Genomic DNA, 25440 nt, shown 5'->3' with positions numbered 1-25440 from the left:
AGGAAGGCAAATAAGCCAAGCACTGTGTGTATGCACTGCACAACATCTGTATCGTAGAATTTCTTATTAAAACCTCCAAAATGATCATAATAGAAAAGCATGAATTGAACGTATATAACCTATTCAAACGCAATGTTTGCTCAAAATATTTACTGAATGATTCAGAACTGAATAATGGTCTCTTTAGCCTGTCAGTTGAACGCTAGTATAGAGTCTACTAAACGACGGATATTGTATCTCCATTACCGCTATTGTGTATATCTTTATTATATATGTCGTTGTAATTCATACTAAAGAAATCGCAATACACTTTGAACGAATGTTCTACTGTCGTTATTAAAGCCTAGAACGGTTTAATAATGTTGGATATTGTAAAGGACCTGGAAACGTTCACAGCAGAACGTCCACACCTCAAGTAGTATCAGGTTACATTGATTGACGTGGTTGCCATAACGATTAATTCCTATTCTGTGTTCATAATGGTACCAAAACTGATGCGCAGTATGGGCCAATCACAGGCGGTGATATATCAACTGCGGGTTGTAGCTTGACTAAAGTGTTGTTTCGCGTGACTTGATAGAGAACTGCAGTAGATTGCTAGCCACATATCATTTGAAGACACCTCTTTACACTAAAAAAATAATACGAGTGTTACTCGTACCATTCGTCCTACGGGAACTATATACCAGCCTGCTATATATACTTTTGAATTTTGGAGGGAGTTATCTATCTGTTATCGTCTGCCGTTTCTAGCAGACAGTATGCTTCCATCTTTCGGATTCACACAGGAGCAGGTTGCTTGCGTGTGCGAAGTATTGCAACAAGGCGGTAATATCGAGAGACTTGCTCGGTTTTTGTGGTCTTTACCAGCCTGTGAACATCTACACAAAAATGAAAGTGTACTCAAAGCTAAAGCTATAGTGGCGTTTCATCGAAGTAATTTTAGGGAACTTTACAAAATCCTTGAAAGCAATAACTTTTCGTCACACAACCACCCTAAGTTACAAGCACTGTGGTTAAAGGCACACTATGTTGAGGCGGAAAAGCTCCGTGGTCGTCCGCTTGGTGCAGTAGGGAAATACCGTGTACGACGGAAATTCCCACTACCTAGGACAATATGGGACGGAGAAGAAACAAGTTATTGTTTTAAAGAGAAGTCAAGGAGTATGTTACGGGAGTGGTATTCGCACAACCCTTACCCGTCTCCGCGAGAAAAACGGGAACTATCCGAGGCAACCGGCTTAACGACAACCCAAGTTAGCAACTGGTTTAAAAATCGCCGCCAACGAGATCGAGCAGCCGAGGCAAAAGAAAGGTAAGATTTAACATTTTATTATGAAATAAAATATCGTAAAAATGTAGGCTAGGATGGGCAGTCTACCTCTTTAAAATGACTATTTATGAGCAGGTTGAGCCCCAAGTAAGTAGTGTGTGGCGTAACGGTTGCTATTGTTTTGGCTTGGCAAGGTACCACACAGTACATCGCCGCTAGTACACGCTCTGTAAGCGGTCCTTGACATGTTCCATATTTATTTTTTGTTCGTCGGATTAAGCCTGACACACTTGCTTTAATTTCATTACAAAACCACAACAATTACAACTTTTAATTCCATACTAAAGTCATACATATAACAATTAAACGCACTTTATGATTATTTCTGTATTCTTTCTCTATTCAGCGTCGATTAAATTTGAACATAAAGGTTTGCTAATGTATATGCTATTATATCTGTATATGACTTATTTTATCCAAAATCGTATCATTTTACAGTGGATCATACAATTAGAAAAAATCAATCAACGTGTTAATAAAAAAATGAATACCGAGAGAGTAAACACGTCGAAGACGAAACGTATTTTAGTAAATTACTTTGTTGAAAGCAATCTGAACCAACCGTGCAACAATTAATACAGTTATATCATGCATTATCTAATAAGTTGCTTTTGTTTTACAAAAAAAAAATTGCATATGGTAAAGTGGTTTTCCATGAGTGGCTATTATTGTTTTCTATCAAATCTCTAGGTCCTTAGGGACGTCTCTACCGTCAATACATTACCGTCACAGACTACCATCAAATTATCATTGATAAACTTATTAATGGTACACTTTCAGTAAGCCTATACTTAATTTTACTTTATGAATTTACCAGAGACAAACATGGCAAACCTAAAATACAAAAGAAGACTTAATATATTATTATTATGTGTTTGAAACATAGTGTACACTAGTAAGCTAGGCTATATACTATCATTATTTGTTTCGTTTGTAGGGAAAATGTCGAACAGGAAAACAAGGCTTTGGGCCGGGCAAGTACGAGTTCAGAAGACGAATCTGGTATGTTAGAGAATGGGGAACCTTCGGATTTAAGTTCACCTCAACAGACCTCTCATCTTGTTCAGGGTATGACGACATTAATGCCCCATCCTCCATCAGCGCCTTCGGCAATAGCAGTAAGCGGCCATGATGTCATGGCGTCAAGCCTAAATACTTCCATTTTAGCTCCAATGCCTAACAATCATTTAGTAGATTTAGGATCCTAGCCTTGGTATACATAGAAATAAATGGCTTTGAATTTGCAATATTTTGTCGAGCTAAATTCACAATTTTTCCCTCACATATGAACTTTAAACTGAAGCTTTTATCTAACGTGTTATTTTTTGTCCTGTAAAACTCAAAGAAAGTATTATTGCCTAAGGCAATATTTGTAACTTATTGAGTTTGAGTGTGTTAAAGCTAAAAGCTCATCACTATGATCTGTCTTCAGAGATGAAGTACTATTGTGACACTAAATGTTCTCGTTTTCTATGTATAATATGTGTAGCTAAGACTGAGAGTTAGGCCTCTCAGATTTTACAAGAAGCAGCATTTACGTTTTATGCACACTTGATTAAGTGAGTCTAGTCCGGGTGGTTTTCAGTCACAGTAGCTGCATGCCGCTAGCTAGCCAGGGTGAATGTATCCCTTCATAAGTGAAGTTTATGGTCTTGCGAATTATAAACAAGCACTGTTTGTTGATTTTAGCATCAAAAGAGCAACCAATCCTTATAAATTGTAAATCGAATCTTGGCTTTAAAACATTGGATTAAATACCGTTGTTGGTTATACCTAATATGTTAAACACTGTTGTAAATTGGATACAATTGGTATGGTTCATTTGTATAGGCCTATGTTCAAAGCTGATGAACTTCCATTAAAATATCTTTATATATCAACACTATATTAAAAGGTACATTCTTGTGAATATCGCAACAAATTTTAATTTATTTAAATGACCTAAACTTAGTGTGTAACAACGTAATCTTGATCGTTACATATTTATATGTTGAACAAGAAAATACTGTATGTATTCATTAAATTATTTCATCTTATATTTTAAATAAGTGTACTCGATAAAACATTGGTCAAATAACATTGTTAGTATTCGTGCTAAACACCAATATGTAGATTGATTTTTTGCACATGGAACGAATTAATAACAGAAATAAGCAAAGTGATGATGTATTTTCTTAAACCTTATAACACTAAGGCTTAATTTATATGTTTTATTTTCTGTCACATTGAAGCCCGTTCAACTTGCAAACCATTTGATACATCTATAATTCCGTATACAGGGTATTAGTATTATTAATAATACTATGTTAATTTTGATAATAATTTGAACGTCCATTATTATAACTGACCACCTAACAGGTTAAGATTGTTAATACAAATTGGTAGCTCCTCCCAGCGCATTACTACTGTACTAGTAATAGCCCACATCCTTCCTTTCCATTTAACTACTATTTACAGACATTTTGCTACTATCACCATTCGCTAGTCCTCTAATATGGTGGCCTATCCTTTCTATTATCACTACTAAATGCACCAAATATCATTAACGAATTAAGTACCACTTCAAACTATTAAATGGTACATTTAATACTGGTAGTATAGTATTATTATTAAACGTAGGTACTACAGTTAGTAGGCCTAGCAATATTTGGTTGTAGGCCACAATGTAGGTCGGTTTAAGCGTTACATTCTAACGGTAATAGCCTAGTGTTTATGTGCATAAAAGTGCTATAGGTGCAAATACGATGTCACCTGAAGTAGGCCTAATTTAAAATGTCATTTAAAAAATGTTATTATTTCCTTTGGTTTATTTATGTTGTCGCGTCTGATTCAATGTGACAGATCCCACGTCCAAACATTATGAAACATTGTATACGTTTGACCAATGTAAAAAACGAGGCTACCAGACAAGCAAACTATATAAAAATAGATTTAATCCTTCTTGCAAACACTGTGTAATAAATGTTGTTAAAGAAACTGGTGTAACCTATGTACATAGATAATAATGGTTCAAAATGGAATGATTGTACTGACTGCAGGTATAACAGAATGTATGTGACCCTTATTCGGAGCATACGCCACTTTAAACAGGGTATTCTACGCTATGCGTACAAACTAATGCATCAACCGCTGTCAAAATATAGATATAAGTATACGTTTTGACATTCTGAGAATAAATGGTTTTAAAACGAGATAAATGTTCCAACTCTGATTTTGTGAAAGTTCTGATGTAGTATATCTTTTAAATATTTATATACAATCTTGATTGGGGTTATCCTTTATTTAAGCTAGGTTACCGTATGCCGCGGCTTAGGTTATGGATTGACTTATTAGGTGAATGAAATGTACAATATATTGTATTTATATTATTGTACAAAAGAAAACATACAAAGAAAGACGATATATATGCAAGTTGAAGAATGCGTCGGTCCATCAACATTCAACCATTTCAACGAAAAACCAAGAAATCGCAATGTGGGGTAAGTTTCAGAAATAACTTACATTTTTCTTTCGTTTTTAGTAATCACATTTGTACTGATTTGTTAAAATAATTTTGAAAAGAAATAATATTACTGTATTTAATATTTACTGTTTTAACAAGTTTTATACCATTGTATTGAAAATGTTGGATTTATAGGTTTCTTTATATTTTATGGTACATTTCCTTTTCTACGTTAATGGAGATATTTACTCAGAATTAGTAATTAATTATTACTGTGCTACTGTACATTTTTTTAATTAAATTGGTTCACAATATTTTAGGAACGTGAGTCTCTCATCACTGGTGACACTGCCCCCACTCGGCTCTTGCACAGACTTTTTAAACCTTAGTAAAAAGGCAAAAGTCTAAACCAATAACAACAAAAACAACCTTATTTATTATTTTCAACTTTATATAATTACGGTTAAAATAACAATTTCTATATATTATTATCAACATAGCTACACCACTTTCTTCCACTACTCAATTGATATAGTATCTGACGCCCCAAAATCAATTCATTAATAACGTTCTGTATAATACAGTAGTTAACCCTGACAAGAAACTCTTTCATGGGCCAGGTTTATACCTCTCTCACCCCCTCCCCACCCCATCCTCTCTATCACCAAAACGCTCATATTTAACACAATAATACAAACATTGTATTGAATAGTAGTTTAAAAGTTGGTAATGAGCCTGCACTTCCTCTTCATGGAATCACTCTTACCAAAAGCTCATATTTCGAGTTTGTTTAGTAGTATACTGTTTCCAATATTTCCTCAATACCGGCTCTCCTCCTATTAGTCGTAACATGATTTAATATTTGTATTAGCTGTGTTTGATAAACATTTGAAGGAATTGAGTCATTTCTTAAATATTTCCAATTTGTCTAGTGTCCACCTTTGGTTTAGTAATGATTGCTATATTCTAACATTATTAGGTTAGCCAAATGGATAACAATTCTGACTTTTCTAAAAATAGCATAAATGTACTTTCTAAGGATTGTTAAATTCATTTTATTTTATCAATCCTTGAGTTTTTTTAATAACAATGTTAACGCATGGTGGTGTGTGAACCCATACACAATAGTTGACTATTACTCAACTCCGAATTTCTTTATAATTTTGTGGATTTATTAATAATATTATCTTTTTCAAAGATATCAATAATAGACCTAATGTGATAGGATAGGCTTAAATTTATTTCAGTCTACAATGAATCAACCGTTCGATTGCTTTATCATGATTCATTTCGATATTTACTAAAATGATACTATAATATGATCAAATGGAATATTATCTAATGATATAATATTATTTGTATTTTTAATATATGATCTCGTACTTGGTTTATAGTCACATTAATCATAAACATCTAACCATAATTACTAAAGTAATTTGGTAGCCACGGTATATGATATGCCACGTTTTAACAAATTCATAAGTCGCTTATAATGCAATTCCACGTTAGCTCAAATGACCAGAAAATTATATTAGACACTTATATCGCGTCTACCTGTTACATATAAAGTATACTAAGGTATTTTAAACCTATTGTGTGTGATTAATTCTTTTTCCCGATATGTATACAAATGAATGGGTCCCCTAGCTACTTAAAAGCTTCTTAAGTTTCTAATATTTAAGTATGTGCGTCAGGGGTTTGTATTAATTAACCAATCTTATACATTTAAAATGTTTTCTTTAACCAAATAAGTATAAACATGTAATTCATTTATATGTAGTTTGAGGGATGTTATTCTAAGTCTCGAGAGCTTTGTACTTTTGATGGCAAGTCTCCATCTATCCTCTCTACTACAATGCATCTATTATTGATCCGTTTTGCTTGTATTTCAATACGAATACAGTATTCAGTTTGAATGCGAAAGAAAACAACCGTTGGGGTTATAAGCAACTACTGCGGTTATAATACGTTAATCAGTCTATTTGAGTAACAATTTAGATATCACATATGGGGCTTATACCATTGAATAAAATGTATTCTAAATCAACTCCCACAATTTGGAAGAGATAAAAAAAAAGTCACTACTAGGCATATACATCGAAATCACATTCAATTGTTTTATAAATAAGTAAACAGAAAGCCTTTTTAGAAATGAATTATAAAATAAATTTTTATTAATTATCTTTCAATATGTGGTAAAAATATTCATTATTATTATTATTATTATTTATTTACAAATTGTTCTAATTTACCAATTTATATTGTATCGTTAATGAATACTAGTACATTGTATGGACAGTAAGATTTTTTAATTACAAAATAACATTTTACTTTTTAGTTTTATAAGGACCGTGTAGCAACTAGGTCGTTGTAATATAATCGTTTTTATACGACCTTGTGTTTTAAGTTGTTATGATTATTAAATTTGTCGAAGCATAATCGAAACTAACTAAGTACACCTTAAAAAGTGTTCAATTTATTGAACCAAATTAAGTATAATTAAGTTAAAATTATATATATTTTTTTAGAATAATTGTAATAGTTTAGGGTTTTAATTTTTCTATTGTTTTTAAATGTATGTAGGGCATAGGCTTATATTTACAAAAAAATAACCCATACAAATATCTTTATTTATTATTATTTTGCTCATTATTTATACTGTATGTTTCTTTTTATCTGTATGATGAATTTTAATTGTCGCAATTTCTCCATAAATCCAAAGTTCTATAACAATAAAGAGAGGATTTGAAAGTGACAAATTATGAAATAATTGTAAGGTAATATAAATGCATTTATTACAAAGCAATGTAAAGATAGAAGTGCCTAGGCCCCGTGTTTGCCAATTGTCTACATACGTTGCATTATTGTGAATGCCATAACCTCGCTTTCTCTCGTAATCTGGGTCAATTCGGTCGACATTGATCGCGTCGGTTCAATATACAATACTTTCATATTTTATCATAGGTAATTATTGTAATACAACATTCAATATTCATGAATTTAAAACATACTTTCTGTTTGTTCGTCGAACATTTTGTTCTTATCCTAATTTTCATTCCATTTATTCAATGTTACTGTACTCTTTAATCATTTGTAAATGTAAAATAATAAGCTGCTATTCTTCAACACATGCTAATATTTACAATAACAATGTGCTTACTGTTAGTTAGTAAAACAATGTTATTTCATATCGTTCCATTTCACATCAACATTAAATACTCAATCAAACGAATGTATTTATTATTTCAACAGCTGTACTGCTCAATGTTATTATTTTAACGTCTTTTAATTATAATCATAAAATTATCTTCCCTTTATTGCTTATAACACTAAAGTCCATTTTCTAAAATGTTATTTTGATTATTTCTTGTAGGAATTTACCACTTTGTGTGATATTTAAATTGTTAGCAATACATGTTATTTCCGTCGTTGTTCATTGGATAAATGCAACATGGAAATTATGTTAATATAATTGTTGTTTACATGACATTGTATTCATAATGATAAATGATTATATGCCTATTTTTTTTAAACTGTCAATATAATAATACAATATAAATTTACATTTTGGGCAACGTGAAAAAAGTAACGGGGAAACCCACGAAAGTAGATGTATAAAAGAAATAAAAAATGTACATGTCATTTATATTCGGTTTATTTGCGGTTTATAGGCAGTAACCTATACGTTATAATGTCTTAAAAGACAAGCTTCCATCAACGTGAGACATGGCTTTTAGCTCCTATTCTTGTTTAATTAATGTTAGGCTTACCATGGCTAGATATATAATAAAGGAATGAAATAATGATTATAGCTTCGGTTATAAGTATCTTAGTGCAGATTAATTTATAATTAATGTCATTTTAATCACCAGTGAATGACAGAGGAGCCGTTTTCAGCAAACACGTAGACAAGGATACTCCTTAATATTTGTTACTAAAATAGCTGGGACAATACACTTATTGAAATCCATGATCCTCTCTCAAAATGTTTCTACTGTTCGGTTACTTTCTCGTACACCCATCGTATTTTGTTCAGTTATTTTTTTGCCAGATTGTTGAATCATAGGGATACTTTTTTAGGTAATAATTTTGCCTTTCTGTTTTCATCTTTAAATTATTTTTTAGTTGGACTGCGTCTCATATAAGGTCTATCATGCCTTTCTATTTTTCACAGTATATACAAAGTCTATCTTAAATATGTTGTAATATCCTTACATTTTTAAGCGTTTTTGTGTCTAATTTTATATAGTAGAAAATTATTAATATTTGATAATTTGATTTTAATAAATATAAGAAAGATAATCTATGTTTTCTATGTTATAGAGTATTTCCTAATATAAACGATCTTCCAGTGGATTTTCAATATTTATATTTCATAATATTTATAAAATATATACATGTAGGCCTAATTATTTTAATATGGAAGAAAACAACAATCATTTTATTGTCGCAAAGAATAATTCAATAAATAAATTTAGTTTTTAAAGGAATCGTTTAGCCACAAAATAAAACAAGTTTCTTTATTTGTTGTCAAAATGTAGTTTGATAAAATAATAATATAAATGGTTATACGATCCAGTATAATTATGGCGCTATACGAACTTTATTAATAAATTGACATTAGATAGGACAAGCAATGTTTTCTGTAATTCGAAAATTATACGATTTTTATTTTAATTATATACCTGTATGTAACAGCATTTTGATCTTTTTTTGTTTTAGTGTGACTAGTTTCGATTAATTCGTTAGGCTACCCGTTATCACGCTTTCTATATAGTTGTTATTATTAGGCGAATCGATACTAAATATTACTACTATTATTTTCAACTTTAATCTTTCTGAAATGTATATTATTTCAAGTTCTACGGTTTTATTCGTTTAGTCATTTTGAAGAGCTGATCTATTTTTCGATTTCCGCAATAAAATATCTGCCTAATATTAATAACATAGGCCTATATTTATTTATTTTTATGTATTTCTTCTTTATACTGGGCTGGGACCTTTTCAGACGAAGACTATTCTCCCAGAAGCCTAGAGTACAGACAAAAACAAAAAACTACAAAAACAAAGACAAAACAAAAGATTTATTTATTTCTATTTATCGAATATTTTATTTAGGCCTATCTGAAAAAAAAACTATAGGCCAATGTGCTAAAGTATTAGTTTTGTTAAACGAATAATAAATATACATAGTGGTGTTATATACCTAGTTATTAAGTAGAAACTTGGAATTGTTCTTCCTTATTTATCTACCGCTTTACTTAAATTATACAAAATAATCTTGATATTGTTGACATTTCTTTTTGTTATTGAACGAATTATAAATATATATCCTAGTTCTTTCTAATATGTGTGTATGTTTTTATTACATATACACATTTTCTATATTTGTGTAACTTTTGAGTACAAAATATTGTGTTTTCGGTAATGTTTCTAAGTAAAAAGTCAAATACTGTACTTTTGAATAGATAGAAAAAAAAAAGAATTTTCTACAACGTTATTTTAATACAATCAAGGTTATTTACCATCCATTTACTATCCAGTTGTCATAACCAATATGGCTGTCAATTATATCACATTGCCCTATGACATCTACACGTTAGTATTTAGGGTATGGCCTATTTTTGCTAATAATGTATAATGTTTTATAATTTTAAATGTGCTCGATGTATGTTATAATCACAAGGGTTAAGCAGATGGGGGTAAACTCATAGACATCGGAACATATGCAAATAATAAATGTAACGGAAGTAGTGGCAGCTTACAACAAAAGTACATCTTTAAGATTAATACTCAGACATATCTGATCAACTTTATATATTACAAAATCAGATTATCTTTCCAACGTTCATTGCTAGATTCGTAATTACAGTGCATTCTGGGTATAAATTACGTCAGCGTCTGGAAACGCATCTTAATATTATTATATACCTATCACTTATAAATTCTTCATATTGATGATTCTGACGATGATGATTATTAACAATTTTCATTCCTGTTTAATTTACCTAAATAAATTCCATAGGAACTATTAAAATATTACTGACGTTTGGTCTGTTTGGTAACATAGGCCTAATGATTGTAAACAATGATTACACAAAAAGAAATAAAATGCTATTTTTTAGATTATTTTCTCAGAGTAGGTAGCCTACCACATTGAACAGTGAATAGGATATAATACATGAAATACAGCAATGTTACGATTATTATAAGATTTGACATTCCCATTTTCCGAGCATAAAACACTAACCATGCCCCTCCTACATGTAAGTTATGTAATTATTCAAATTAATTGATAATTATTTATGAGCCAATTATTAATTGACTGACTAAAGTAAACCGCAACGAATATGGCGAACTGCTTCTGTTCCGACTGTCATCTTACTGATATCACGTGACTCTAAGAGTTGTACAATTAGATACAAATGGGGTTGCTAGTTGCTAATATTTCCCTAAAAAACGATTTCTTAAAAACATACACTGTCTCAAAGAATGTATCTGTACTACGCCACACTCTTTATATACTTATTTTTTGACAATCGAAACTAATGTCTATAATTATAATAATTTTCTATATAGTTCCTGTTCCCGATCGTTCTATTTTCGATTGGTTTTTATCACTAAAACGAGTCGATTGAAATAAAAACCACAAATTTCTAACACATTTAACTTTAATAGAAACTTACACTTTTCTGTACGATTGGTAATTATTGTATTATATTTCAAAATTGATAGGATTAAACCTATTAACTAGGTCTATACTTTTCAAACTCTTTTCTACTTCTAATTAGATCTGCTTTGAAAATCAATGGACGGTGATAGATTGCCAATCCCCTCTTTTACTAGCTCGTCTCTTTTCTAAATAGTCTGTTCCATATTTGACCATTATACTCCACCAGTGCCCTCAGGGGTCCTCTAATGCAAACACAGCCACCCTTACACACCAGGTTTTTTCAAAATCTATGAAAAGCATTTCTTTTTTGTTCTTTTGGAATGAACTTTTCCTGCACTAAAAGTGCTTCATTGAATTGTTTACTTAAAGATAATGTATCACTCGCTTTAAAGTCTTTCTATTTCTTTTAGAAACATGTCTCTGTCTTTAGAAAATAGTAAATTTGATACGGAGGAACACAATACAAGAAAAACGAATTGTAGATAACTTGCTTGTTTAACTGCATTTTTCACAAAGTCTATTAAATATAACTTCTATTTTTATTCAATATTGGTTGTTTATTCTTTATTGAATTTTTAAAAAGAGCTCATGTTTTTTATTCAGATTCAGTTTATAATGTAATCTACACGAATGGATGCCCTATATATCACAGTACCATAGAATATAGTATCTCAACAAGTAAATGCCACAATGGTACTACTACTACTACCAATACAACAACCCTGAGTTTTTTACATTGCGTTTTGATAATTAACGTTCACGATTACATTTATGATAATTAGGCCTAAATACTATTTATTGAAGTACAACTTGATCAAAATAATCGTCAATTGTATAGGTCTTTTATTTAGGACACGCTTTATCTTAGCTTTTACAATGTAAGGGAACGTACTCTGCCATTGATATTAATTCTGTAGACGTTTCAATCTTTCTGTGTATGTATGAAGTTCAAAAGGTGACTTATTTGCTTACAGTTCTTTCTGTTAAATCTAGCCTGCGGTAAGAAAGCTCAACCGTTTTGGAGTAATTGTTAGACTTTTGTTTTCATTGTCAAGCCCAATTAAACTATATTTGCTTAACAGATTCTCTAATAAACACCTTGGCTCCTTGCTGCCTTTATAATAGTACAGAAATAAAATTAGTTAACTTAAAGCCTTGACTGTGAGTTGCATCCATTTAATTAATCGTAAGTTCTACGCCTCTATTATACACTGCTTCTTTAAGCAACGGCTGGAAAACCAGACTGTATGGAGAGTCTGTCTAGGCCTAACCGTTTATCTTAAATTTCAGTTATTTCTGCCAATGTTGTTATTAGAAATATCATATCTAGAAAAGCAGGTGTATTGTATAGACATTGCGCCTTTGCTATTTTACTATACACAAAGGGACTGATTTATGAGAATACCTCTATTGACCTGGTCCTACTTTCGACCTCTTTATAACTAACGACGATAATTCAAAATCGTGTTCGACCTTTGTTTTTTTGGAATAATTCAATTTGATACCTGATTTGGTCGCAGTCAAATCAAACGTTCCGGCCGACAATTTTATGGACCCTAGGCCCTGAGAATAGCTACTCAGTTACACATATATGATCGTGTCAGCTGCCAACACAAGAGGGGGTTTGGGTGACCAATCATGAAGGCAGCACGTAGGCCAAAACAAGGGCTAGGGTTAGACAAATATCTCCACATTGGTAATTATTAATATCAATATTTTCATTAAGTTCTATTATATATCTTTTGTGTAAAGAAATAGAAAAAAAGAAAGAAAGTAACAACACATACTAGCTTTAAAAAAAAAATGAAAACATTTGTTAAATGTATTTGTAATGTAGGCCTCCTTGATGAACACCGAGTAATGTCTTCGAAATGTCATTTGACTCATCATATTAGACTTCAATCAACAGATGTAAAGACACAAACCTGAAATATTTGTAGTCTTGGCAATATGAAGAGGGTAACCCACAGCGTGTGGTAATCGCTCATCTGACCCTTCATATACGAAATGTCATATTACATCCAGGAATAAGCATTTTCAATCCAGAAATGTTTTTCGACAGTATCGAAAAGTATTCACAGCGAGTTTATCGGGGCATGCGCACTGCGTACCTTAACTTGTTTTGAGGTTCAGGAGAGGTCTCAGGAATGGACGATCTAACACGTTTCTTAAATGTAAGCCTATTTATTTAGTATAGGTAATAGTATTTAGATACATTTACATAGTAAGAAGGTAGTGACACAATTTGACGTTCTGTACTGACGGGTCTGATACAGTGTTACAATTTGTACGTGGAAGAAGAGACGATCAACGGTTTGTTAAGCAACTATTAAAGACGATGAAGAAGATGTGACACGGATTGAATTAACTAATAGTTTGGGGTTAACTTAAATTGATCTCGTTGCTAGGATCAAATTTCGTCATCATTTCTTATTACAGCTTTTATCAATAAAGATGGTAGACTGTCTCTCAATATCAGCTTATTGGAGATCGTTATAAATGTTAACCTGAAATCAGACGAATGCTATAACACGATATCTATACAGAAAGTTACAGTTTAATTCTCTTAACATAGACAATATGTTGTATTGCAATTTTGCCAATTTGAGACGAATACAGGTAGGCCTACGCAGTGGATATGTGTTAAACAATAATAATTAAAATAATATCTATTAGGGCTAACAATCGTAAAATATTATTTATTTATCTATCCCTATTATTAGGGATTATGCAGGGAAGGTACGTGTAACGCACAAAAAGGATTGAATCTCTAAAAGTAATGTTTGGTTCACACAAGAGACGCAATGCAAGGACGTACGTAAGCGCAACGTAAGTGATTTGACCAATCACAAGCTACGAATTATTCGAACTTTCGCTTGTCATTGGACAACTCGCTTGCGCTGCGTCTACGTCCTTGCGTTGCGTCGCTAGTGGGAACCACGCTTAAGGAGTTAGCCCTATTAGTGCAGAAGACGCAAAACAGTTTTACCAGTTGATCTTGGCTAAAGATACGTGAAAAGTCTCTATGGTATTTACAACAATATACACCGCGTTTTTGTTCGATTTGATTTTTATCAAATTGCATGCATTCCAATAGGCCTATTTTGAAAAATCACAAATTTTAGTTAAAATATAATTTTTTTAAATAATAATTACAAGTATGAAAATAAAATTTATAAATAAATTTGAAGAATCTGTAAAACCTGTCACTATCAAACTAGTTTGTGATGTGCCTAAATATGGTAGTTATATGCCCGAATATGGATGACATCATCATGTCCATATATGGGAACATCACATTTGATAGTGTAGACAGAGCTTTAGAATAATATGTGAATTTATCTATCTAAACACGAGACATAATACTATTCAGTACACACAACCTGATATTATAGGTAAATCAATAATTTATTCATTTTCACTTTTATTATTAAAATGTAACAAAATAGGGCAGATATTAAGTTACAAATTTTAACCTGGTCAAGTTGTTTGTAACTAACAAGGTCAGATAACGTATGATTTAATTATTTTATTAAATACTACAACCTGTATATAAGGGGTCGATCATCATCTGCCAACTCGGATACATACACAATCGTATCTAGCATTAACACCCCTCTCCATGAATATGTTTTAAATTGTAATTATATTGTTTATAAGGAAGGACGACATTGAATGAGGAAATTATACATTTTTTGTTGTTTTTGTTTAGTCTATGTAAATATGTTATTAATGTTTGATTTTGGTCGAAATAAATGTTGAATTGAATTATGTATAGGCTTAATTAATTGAATACAAATGGTTAAAGATGTATTATCCCCCTGAAAAAAAAGTATTTAACATTTTTTTGTTGAATATGCCATTTTAATGTCACATAAATAATATTTATTCATTTTGACCAAAAATTAGATCAGAAAAAATGTATTTACCTGAAAAACTGTAATTTTAAGAAAAGAAATAGTGAAAATGGCTGCCAGCCAATGGCTTTTTGGTTGAATTTAACAATTTATTTTGTCATTTTATAAGTGAAAACATTATTTTTTATTTTTTTTTTCTACATAATTGATTGACTTTATTAAAAATACAAAATAACCTATTCTAAGTCTGATTTAATTAATCTTTATTTTTCATGTTTTTGGGGGACAATACATCTTTAATGTTTGATTTTGGTCGAAATAAAATTTATTTCGACATTATTATTATTATTATTTCAACATTTAATGTTGAATTGAATTGTGTATTGAATACAAATGGTTAAAGTAAAATTAAGAATATGTTTAACCTCCTCGTGTTTAATGTCCATGGTCTATTTATTTTGAGTGTATGTCTACAACATAAAATGAATAAAATGATTCGTGTAAAATAATACTATTGTTGTTGACCTGATTAAAGTAATCACAGCTAATTTATAAAAAAAAACATTTTTTTTTTTAACTTTTCAAAAGTACATATTACTATACTTATTCTAATATCTATGTATAAGGTATATTTAAAAAAATAAATTGTATGTCCAGAGAGATAGCATAATTTGTTTTCTTAAAAATGCTGTCACAATAATTAGATGTGAAATACATTTCCTATAAATAGATTAAAATCCGAACCCGAGCGACTCTTAATCAAGAAATAATAAGTACGATTCAAATCCAACCTGAAATCCTACGTAATATATAATATGAGATATGAAATAACACGAATAATGATAATCATCATTTACTTATGGGCATATAAACCGCTTATAAATCAGGATGTTTCATACGTTGAATTATTTTTCTCAAATTATGGGGTAATATGATCCTTGTAGTAAGTAGTACGAAACTAGGCTGCTTCTTGTGGCTACCTGAACAGAAGCTGATTGCTCTACGACGGCTACGGACTGGCTTTATGGAGCCTTCTGCAGCCATATGGCGAAGCGTTTATTGATAAGGTGAAGCTTAACTGGGGCATTTTATACACAGGAAAGTATTAATAATAATACCTACCCTTACGCGGTTGTTTGTTGGTAATTTTTGAATTTTTGTGGTTAATAAACCGCGCCCCTTCAATTTCCATTACATATCGCTATACAATAGAGGCCTTCGTAACTACTTGCTAATTTTTGATTTTGTAAAATCTTTATTTGTTCTAGATCGTATTATATCCAATTAGGCACTCTATTCATGTTTTATTTAAATATATTTATAAGCTTACATATACATAATTATTTGATCATTGTATCAAATGATAAACATATCCGTCATATGTTGTCATATCATTGGATAGCCTACTACGTACGTACTGTAAATTGAATTATTGCCCGAATAATAATAATAAACATACAGTACAGTTTGGTTTGTTTAGGTTCATCATCTAGACATTATACATATTTTCTGTAATGTACTATTCATACAAGTCATTTTGAATTCGTAACCAAAGTGTCGTGTAATAATATACATCCGCTTTACAGACTTAAACTAATAATTTTAAAAATACAACAAGTTAAGGCTCTTGTTATGTCAGACATGATTCCATAAAGAAATTCAAGATCATATGTCGTTTTCAACAATTTTGCATGACATTATTATTAACGAAAATTTGTGTTGAGCGTGATATATCTGAATGATAACCTTTTGCACTTTTCCATATGTTACTGATTCGACTCGGTGACCTTTGCTCAGGTCATTCCAAGAGTCGTTGGACTGAGAATACAGACCTGTATAATAAGGTCATCAAACGTAGAATTAGATAAAGTGGTATCAATTGTCTAAATGCTTCTATGTTTGATATTTGCAAAATAATATGTAATTTCTAATAAATTTGAATTAATGTTTTAATGGATAATTCTTGTTATCATTCATAAATCTGTTCATGCAAACTTTGTACATAGTACAATACCACTTAGAAGTGTTATATGTTATTATACTGCCTAATGTATAACATATATTATTATATTTGGGAAATCTGCATTAATTTAGCGTCTGCACAACATGTACAAAACAACAAAAGCAGTGTTAATGTATGTTGATTTATATTACAGTATAGGGCACATTTTTTTTGTCACATAAAGTTTGATAGTGTAGACAGAGCTTAAATATTTCTTCCTTGATTCCTCGTCATAATTATGTTATTATTTTGATTGATTATAATCATTTATGTTTTATTTATACGATGGATAAAAAAAAACAATCGATAATTCAGAGAAATGAAGAAAGAAACGTCCTAGTAGAGATATATCTGCACCAACGTATGATTGGCTAGAGTTGACATAAAATAGTTCAATTTCATTGAATCGATCGGCAATTCTTATGGATTGCTGGATAGAACAATTGTATAATGCATTACTATATAACATAACTAACTAACTAACGGAATCTATAAGGTAACCTAATAACTACATAACTAGTGTTGTAATTGTTTGTAACTACTGTGGAGTAGCTTTGCGTCAGGGTGTTGAGTAATTGGTCAGATGTTTTCCCCTACTCTGACGTAATTTGTACTTCATACTAAGTGATCTGGGGGTCGTGGGTTCGAGTCCCACACGAGAATTATTGCGTATTTTTTCGCAAGTATTCTCAATGTACTTAGTATGAAGTACAAATTACGTCAGAGTAGGGCAAAAACATCTGACCAATTACATAAATAATATCACCTAGACATTAGCACCCAGTTATCATCAAAATACTAAAGTTTTACATCATCTTACAACAAGATTACATGTACAAAACAACAAAAGCAGTGTTAATGTATGTTGATTTATATTACAGTATGTATAAGGCTTTGTCAAAAGTTTTAGTAGTAATTTTAGCAGCACTACGGTACATGTGTAAGCATGTTATTAGACATCGTAGGACGGTACGAGAGTACGACGGTACGATCTCGTATTTGATTCTAAAACGAACTATTATAATATATTATGCAAACTTCTATTGTATTGGTTGTACTGTACTTTTTCTGTAATATTGTTTTGATTTTGACCAAATGAATGAATGAATCTAAAGCTCTGTCTACACTATCAAACTAATTTGACAAAAAAGTATGATTTGCCCAAATATGGTAGTGTTATGCCCAAATATAGTAGTGATTTGACATCATCATGTCAAAATATGGGCACATTTTTTTTGTCACATAAAGTTTGATAGTGTAGACAGAGCTTAAATATTTCTTCCTTGATTCCTCGTCATAATTATGTTATTATTTTGATTGATTATAATCATTTATGTTTTATTTTAAAGGAAGTCACTTGGAACTAAAATGTCACTTGTCAACAATCAGCTGTCAGAGAGATTTCAATCATTCGAATTCATTTTTATTTTTCAAAAAGACCAAAAACAGATGCGACTTTTTAGCTGCCGAGATTAAGCGTTCATGAATCCCTTTGGACTGGTTACCATGGAAACTTTACTTTTACGGCTACATGACGCAGTCTCCAAACGAGAACCGTTTAGTAAAGAGCAGCCTATGGTGCTTCTCAGACGTTTGAGATTTCCTACAATCTCGTTACATCTCTGTCTGACCAGAGAAGCTTTCATATTGGTCGGATTGAATGATAGCAATTTTATTGTCATTTTGATATTAAATATTAATAATATTACAAATAAACAGAACAAAAATGTTCTAACGCTTCAAATCAGTTGTCAGCAGTCAATTTTTTTAGAGTGTCTATTTAATTTTTTTTAAAACGTGTATTTTATGAGTATATTGGTCATTTACAGAAATTATGTTACAGGGAAAAGTCTAACAAAAGCCCCTTGGCAGGTTCATAAGGTCAAACCAGCAAGGAATAACTTTTTTTCACAGCTACATTCTACATTTTCACTTTACATGTGTTGTACAGAATTACGGTACCACTTAAATGAACTAGTTTTCAACCAAGTTCAATCACATTTCACTCAAAATATCATTTACTTTAGTCAAGTTATTTAGATATAAAACATGGAGTTTGACGATGGATAAAAAAAAACAATCGATAATTCAGAGAAATGAAGAAAGAAACGTCCTAGTAGAGATATATCTGCACCAACGTATGATTGGCTAGAGTTGACATAAAATAGTTCAATTTCATTGAATCGATTGGCAATTCTTATGGATTGCTGGATAGAACAATAATTGTATAATGCATTACTATATAACATAACTAACTAACGGAATCTATAAGGTAACCTAATAACTACATAAATAGTGTTGTAATTGTTTGTAACTACTGTGGAGTAGCTTTGCGTCAGGGTGTTGAGTAATTGGTCAGATGTTTTGCACTACTCTGACGTAATTTGTACTTCATACTAAGTGATCTGGAGGTCGTGGGTTCGAGTCCCACCCGAGAATTACTTCCGTACTTTTTCGCAAGTAGGCTATTCTCAATGTACTTAGTATGAAGTACAAATTACGTCAGAGTAGGGCAAAAACATCTGACCAATTACATAAATAATATCACCTAGACATTAGCACCCAGTTATCATCAAAATACTAAAGTTTTACATCATCTTACAAGATTACAGCATAGAATAAAAGTATAAAAGCCACATTATTGGAAGCGATAAAAAAAGAATTTAATTGGATATAAAATCACTTAAGAACGCCAATAAAAGTGATATAGCCGCAAGCAATATTTGACGAAGTGTGTATGGGCAGTGGCTGCTTTTATAGATCATTTTTTAATAGGCTAGTGTGAAAATCTTTTTCGCTTCATCGCTTATAAAGTGAATTGGTGTGATTATGGTGATAGTGATGTTTCAATCATTGTAATACTTTTAAAACTATTTAAACATCTGATTTGTATAAATAGATAGTGATAGATGTTGATTTATGATGACGGAATCGACTAACGATGATCAAAACTATAATGTGAAAATAACAAGAATTACGATAGTTGACGAAAACAATATCAAAACAATGACAATGATCAGATAAAGTTTTATTCTTGCTCGTGGCAACGATGATGGCGCTACTGTAATTTTTTTTCCAGAGAAATAGTTTAACTGGGATACATACCTTGATCATGTTTTTTCTTTAATTCTAAGTAGACTTATGTATTTTGGTAGAGAGTAATAAATACAATCACGTCTAAAAAAGGAAATACCCTATGCCTCATTTAGCCTGGTATTTATATTTGATAAGGTAAGACTTTTTGTCAGACGAGAACTGAAAGTCAACATTTTTTACATCACATACGGTAATAAATATCAACTAATAAATCAACACTAATATTCCAGTTATTGATTTGTTCAGAATTTATTTTTGTTTAAATATCAGATATCAAATCTTGAACAGTGATCCATTGGGGTGAGGTCATTTGAAGGCAGGTCAGAAGTCCAAACACCGGAAGTACCATTGTATTAACAATTTCCTACTGTCTGCAATTATTTTGAATATATACAAAATTATATAACTACTGAATTGAACTACTGTGTAGTAGTGGTCAGACTAAGAATAGCTAAAGTATAAATAACTACTGTATACGCTGTCGATTCAGAAAGAAAATTATATATATAGGTATTGCGGTAAAAGTGCTGACATGGTTTCTTTTAAATTTATAATTAACAACTATGTCAAATTTAAAAAAATACAGTATACTCTACTTCAAAATTATACTAAAATCTGACAACATCACCCATCTAACCCACACACTGTCATCCTCCTGTCCAATATATCTTTATTCAACTTCAACTATATTGGCGGGGTGGGAGAAGGAGAGTTGGGATGGGAGGGGGAGAGTTGGGGGTGGGGAAGATAATGTGGTTTGATCGAACTTATATCACCTATGAGAATGGAAAAGATCCCATTCCTGTCAACAGCTGGGTTTCCAAAAGGAGCGAGCATTAAACATTGTTTTGCACTTTCATGACTTTTGGTCATCCAATTTTGACTGATGTTGTTTGTCAATCAGTAAATCTATTAACCGTTTAGTTTGGTTAGGGTAAGAAAAATGCAGTTCAAATGTCATCGTTAAACGAGGCAAGGAGGTAGTATTTTGCTGAATGAGGTGAGAAAAGTTGACACCTTGCCAGTTGTGTCTGCATATTTCTACGGTACACGCAACACTGATGTATGACAACTATTGTTAGTAATTATAGTACACAGTGTAGCTGTACGGAACTAATTGAACTAATAAAAAAGACATATCATTGTACATTTCTAAGAAGTTAGGCATAATATTATTAGTTTTCATCTAATCAAAACATTTTCCAATTACATATCGTACATTGAGAACAAGATCATATACATATAAAATGTTGAGGGATTCTACAATGGCGTTACCATTATTCACTTGGTGTTAATAAGCCTTTTGACAAGCGACGGACAACGCGTTAAAATCTGTGCATAGTTCGCAACGCAAAATATGCCAACGCAACGAAAGACCACACCGTATAATATCCTAGCTCATTGGCGACCAATTGTTTTGCGTTACGCCCGGCGTAATTGCGATGCCTAAAAGTAGCATGCATAAGATACATACATTCGTTTTATTCAAAAAGTGTGTAGGCTGCATCCTCAAACGCATCCTAGTTTAAGATGATGGTAATACAGTAAATTGTATTTAATCTAATTCGAGGTGTTATTGTTCCAGCCGTGTTGATTTAACATTATCCAAATAATGTCCAAATGGTTGGTGGCGCTGTGGAGAAGCAAGCGCGTACCGTACATAAAATATATGACGTGTTGGTGAATAAATGATATGAATTAATGATGAATCTATGATGATGACTCTATGATAATGATGATGATGATAATGTTGATTACGTAATTATGATGTGACATAATATCAAAATGTTGTTGATGATGATGACGACGATGACGATGATATAGCAATGACACATAAATGATGCCTCTGTTCAATTGTTTTTTGGAAACAAACTATAATGGAATTTACAAAAAATTGTATAATAAAAAGGTACGTTTAAAGTAAACGTATCAGCTTAAATGATAACTTTTCTAGGTCGATTTAATTAATCTATCCCGTGCGACCATCGCTCTACAAGTGTAAACCGCGTTGTTTACAATAGCTTAGGCTCAAGGTTAAAAAGTAAACAACACAAACGGTCTAATAGTTTGAAGTGTAATGAAAACCAATCAATCAAAGCTGTTCTAGAATAACACTTGTTTTATCTTGTTGTCTTTCACTGTGATTTCATTTGCCTACAAATGCCGGTGGTCCCAGCCGAATAACTTAACTATGACGCGCCAAGTGTTAAATTAAATGTAATATAAAAGAAAGAAATGTGTTTGCTTTATCATTTATATATAGGCTACTGTGAAATCATCGCTGCATTCAAGATCAAGTACGGGTGATTGTCTGACTAATGCTATTAAGTCAACTATACTAAATTATTACTAAGTAATGTTTGCTATCTAATTATGAACGAAATATATGTCACCTGAAGGATATTTGGCGCACCATACCTGGCTCCCAAAATATCTGTTCCCTATTAAATTAACGTAAACATACACAGTTACATAGTGCCTTGTAACAATGTATATATAATTTTAAACTATACGATATGCTGTTGATTATATTTTCATCATAGCAGTTAGGCCCTAGGGTGACCCAATACGTTTATAACGAGGGAGTGAGGGCTAATAACGGGTGTATACTACACTCTACTTTTAGTCCAAACACCGGTACAAACATGTTATATCCTATGCGTAAAATATATTCTATAATTTATCATCCAATCGTAGTTAATATTGAGGTGGTATTGAGGTTTAATGTATCAAGAAGTATATTTTAATTACACAAAAACAAACTTACCTGTTTAGTGTTTCAGTCAGCAAAAAATACGTCTTCTTCGTTATCTATTCAGTTTAGGCTAATTACGTATAGCAGCATATGTCTAGTACGTTATTTGCATATCCAGACATTCTTTACTGTAGAGACAGTACGATTCATGAATATTCAACACATTTTAACAATGATGTTAAATGTATTTGTTGTCTTGTTTTGCCCTGCATGCTTTTATTTTGCATATCCAGACATTCTTTACTGTACGGAGACAGTACGATTCATGAATATTCAACACATTTTAACAATGATGTTAAATGTATTAGTTGTCTTGTTTTGGCCTGCATGCTTTGTCCTCCAAGCTATGATCTGGGATGTTTGTTACATTCTTATATTTATTTATTTGAAATCAAGGATGATTTTTACTACTATGAGGATTATCTCCATCACTATACATACGAAGCAATAACTGTGGAGTGGAACATCGGGAACAAGTTCACACGGTAAAGCTGAAGGTAACTATTTGGTGTTCTCCAAACGTATTAATTATAGCGGTTTACCTCTATACTGCCACAACGTATTGGGGTAAACGTGGCTGCTATATACCACATCTAAATGCACACATGAAACATAACTAAAGCTTCTATCATTTCTAAATCTAGAGTGATTATAGAGAATTCTTAAAATACTTTATTCATCTGAAAAATCTGAAAAATGCATTGCAAAAATAATGGTATGGTATTCATCCAGCTCTTAAAATGGCTTAATACTATATGTAAAATGTGTTTATTATTAATATTATTTTAAAATTAAATGAAAACAAAACATTTATTAGTACTACAGTAGAATCCCTATAAAAGAGACACTTGGATAGGGTTCCCGTTTACGCGGGAAGTACCGGTATGGTGTTCCCTAAATAGGGGTGTCAGATGGAAGGGATTCAGCTGTAATTTCTCTTTTCAATTTTTTTGGTATTTATATGGAGTTGGATAATTTTATAATATCACGAACTTGTGTAAAAACAATCAATGTTGATTGAACGAGTTGTGCTGTACATCAGTCTCGTGAATAAATACAGTTTATATAATATATCTTCATCAATTATCATCGAACAAATCATAATATAAGTTTCATCCTTATATTATCATCTGTAAAAAACAGTATTTTAAAATACACATTATTATTGTTATTATTTATTATCACTAACATTAGGATGACAAACGAAACTTATTTTGGCCTTGTAATTTGTTAAAACATAGAGGGAGCAATCTGCGCATGATCAGTAATTGAGAGGGAGCTATTGAATCGAGAATTGAGTCGACATGTTTGTTTTAAACAGTAGTGGGCCTACAGACAGTACTTATGATGCGTCATGTTGGAAGCGCTAACATTTTGTTTATTGGTTGACTTGTTTGTCTGTCAGTCCGTCTGAATTTGCAGTATTTATATCAGTGAACAAATCACTTAACATTAATTCAGTGGGGGTTTACTTTCCCCCAATATACTATTTTTGAAATAATCACTGTTCATCCGGTAACTGCCTACGGATGTTATTTTTTGAATAACATGACCGAACAATCCTATAGAGAATAACCTGCATCATAAAAACACTCGGTTTTACCTGATTTATAATTCTTTAAATCTTTTTTATTTCCGGGACATTTTGTCATCGGATAAAATACTTATATAAATGCTTCTGCAAATCTCTTATGAGGCGTTACTATAATTTTATAACTGCCCAAAAAAAGTGTTAATGTCATTCTAGAATCACTATTGGTTTTCCTTAATATTGATACGCTGTTATTTATATTGATGCGAGAGAGCCTCACATATAGTCCCCTAATATGCAATTGTTTGATGTGGGGGTCTGAGTGGGTTTGAAAAACGTTCTACACACACACACAGTGTGGTTCGAAATAAATTTTAATTGATTTAACTAAATCCGGGAACTAAACTGACAGAACTTTTGCCCAAACCGTTAATTTGAGCAACATGTAAAGATTTACTCTAAATATGGGCCAATTTCGAAAATATTTCGTATCTGTTCTCAAAAGTGACCAATTTTATTCGATAGTTGACTCAATTTGACTGATATTGTTGCTATGGTGAGAAGTAGATCATCCATACCAGGTCAATTCTAAAAACTCATGACGGCTGTCTTGCTAAACATTTGTGATCCGTAATTCGATAGGCTGTTACCTGCTGCGAAACTAGACCACATTAACAGCGCGTACATTATTGGTGTGAGCGCACTCTTTGGAGGCCGGGATGTTGACGCGTCGGCCTCTTAACGCATCACC

At 31.7% G+C, this 25440-nt stretch overlaps 1 protein-coding gene and 1 long non-coding RNA gene across 2 annotated transcripts in view; one reads left to right on the top strand and one right to left on the bottom strand.

The window, feature by feature from the left end:
- Positions 1 to 23215, bottom strand: part of LOC144851859 (uncharacterized) — a 101787-nt gene extending 78572 nt beyond the window's left edge. The window contains exon 1 of the long non-coding RNA XR_013614235.1: positions 23171 to 23215. This is a non-coding gene — a long non-coding RNA (uncharacterized LOC144851859). The remainder of the gene's footprint in view (positions 1 to 23170) is intronic.
- LOC144851853 (homeobox protein six1b-like) lies at positions 562 to 4305 on the top strand. The gene is made up of 2 exons (XM_078709504.1): positions 562 to 1315; positions 2271 to 4305. Exons 1-2 carry the CDS (start codon positions 762 to 764, stop codon positions 2539 to 2541), a joined length of 825 nt encoding a protein of 274 aa, XP_078565630.1. The 5' UTR covers positions 562 to 761; the 3' UTR covers positions 2542 to 4305.
- Positions 23216 to 25440: the final 2225 nt, after the last annotated feature.

The sequence above is a fragment of the Antedon bifida genome, chromosome 9 (genome assembly GCF_963402885.1).
Source record: "Antedon bifida chromosome 9, ecAntBifi1.1, whole genome shotgun sequence".
Taxonomy (NCBI): domain Eukaryota; kingdom Metazoa; phylum Echinodermata; class Crinoidea; order Comatulida; family Antedonidae; genus Antedon; species Antedon bifida.
Note: the sequence above shows the minus strand (reverse complement) of the source record. Positions and strands in the feature narration are given on the sequence as shown.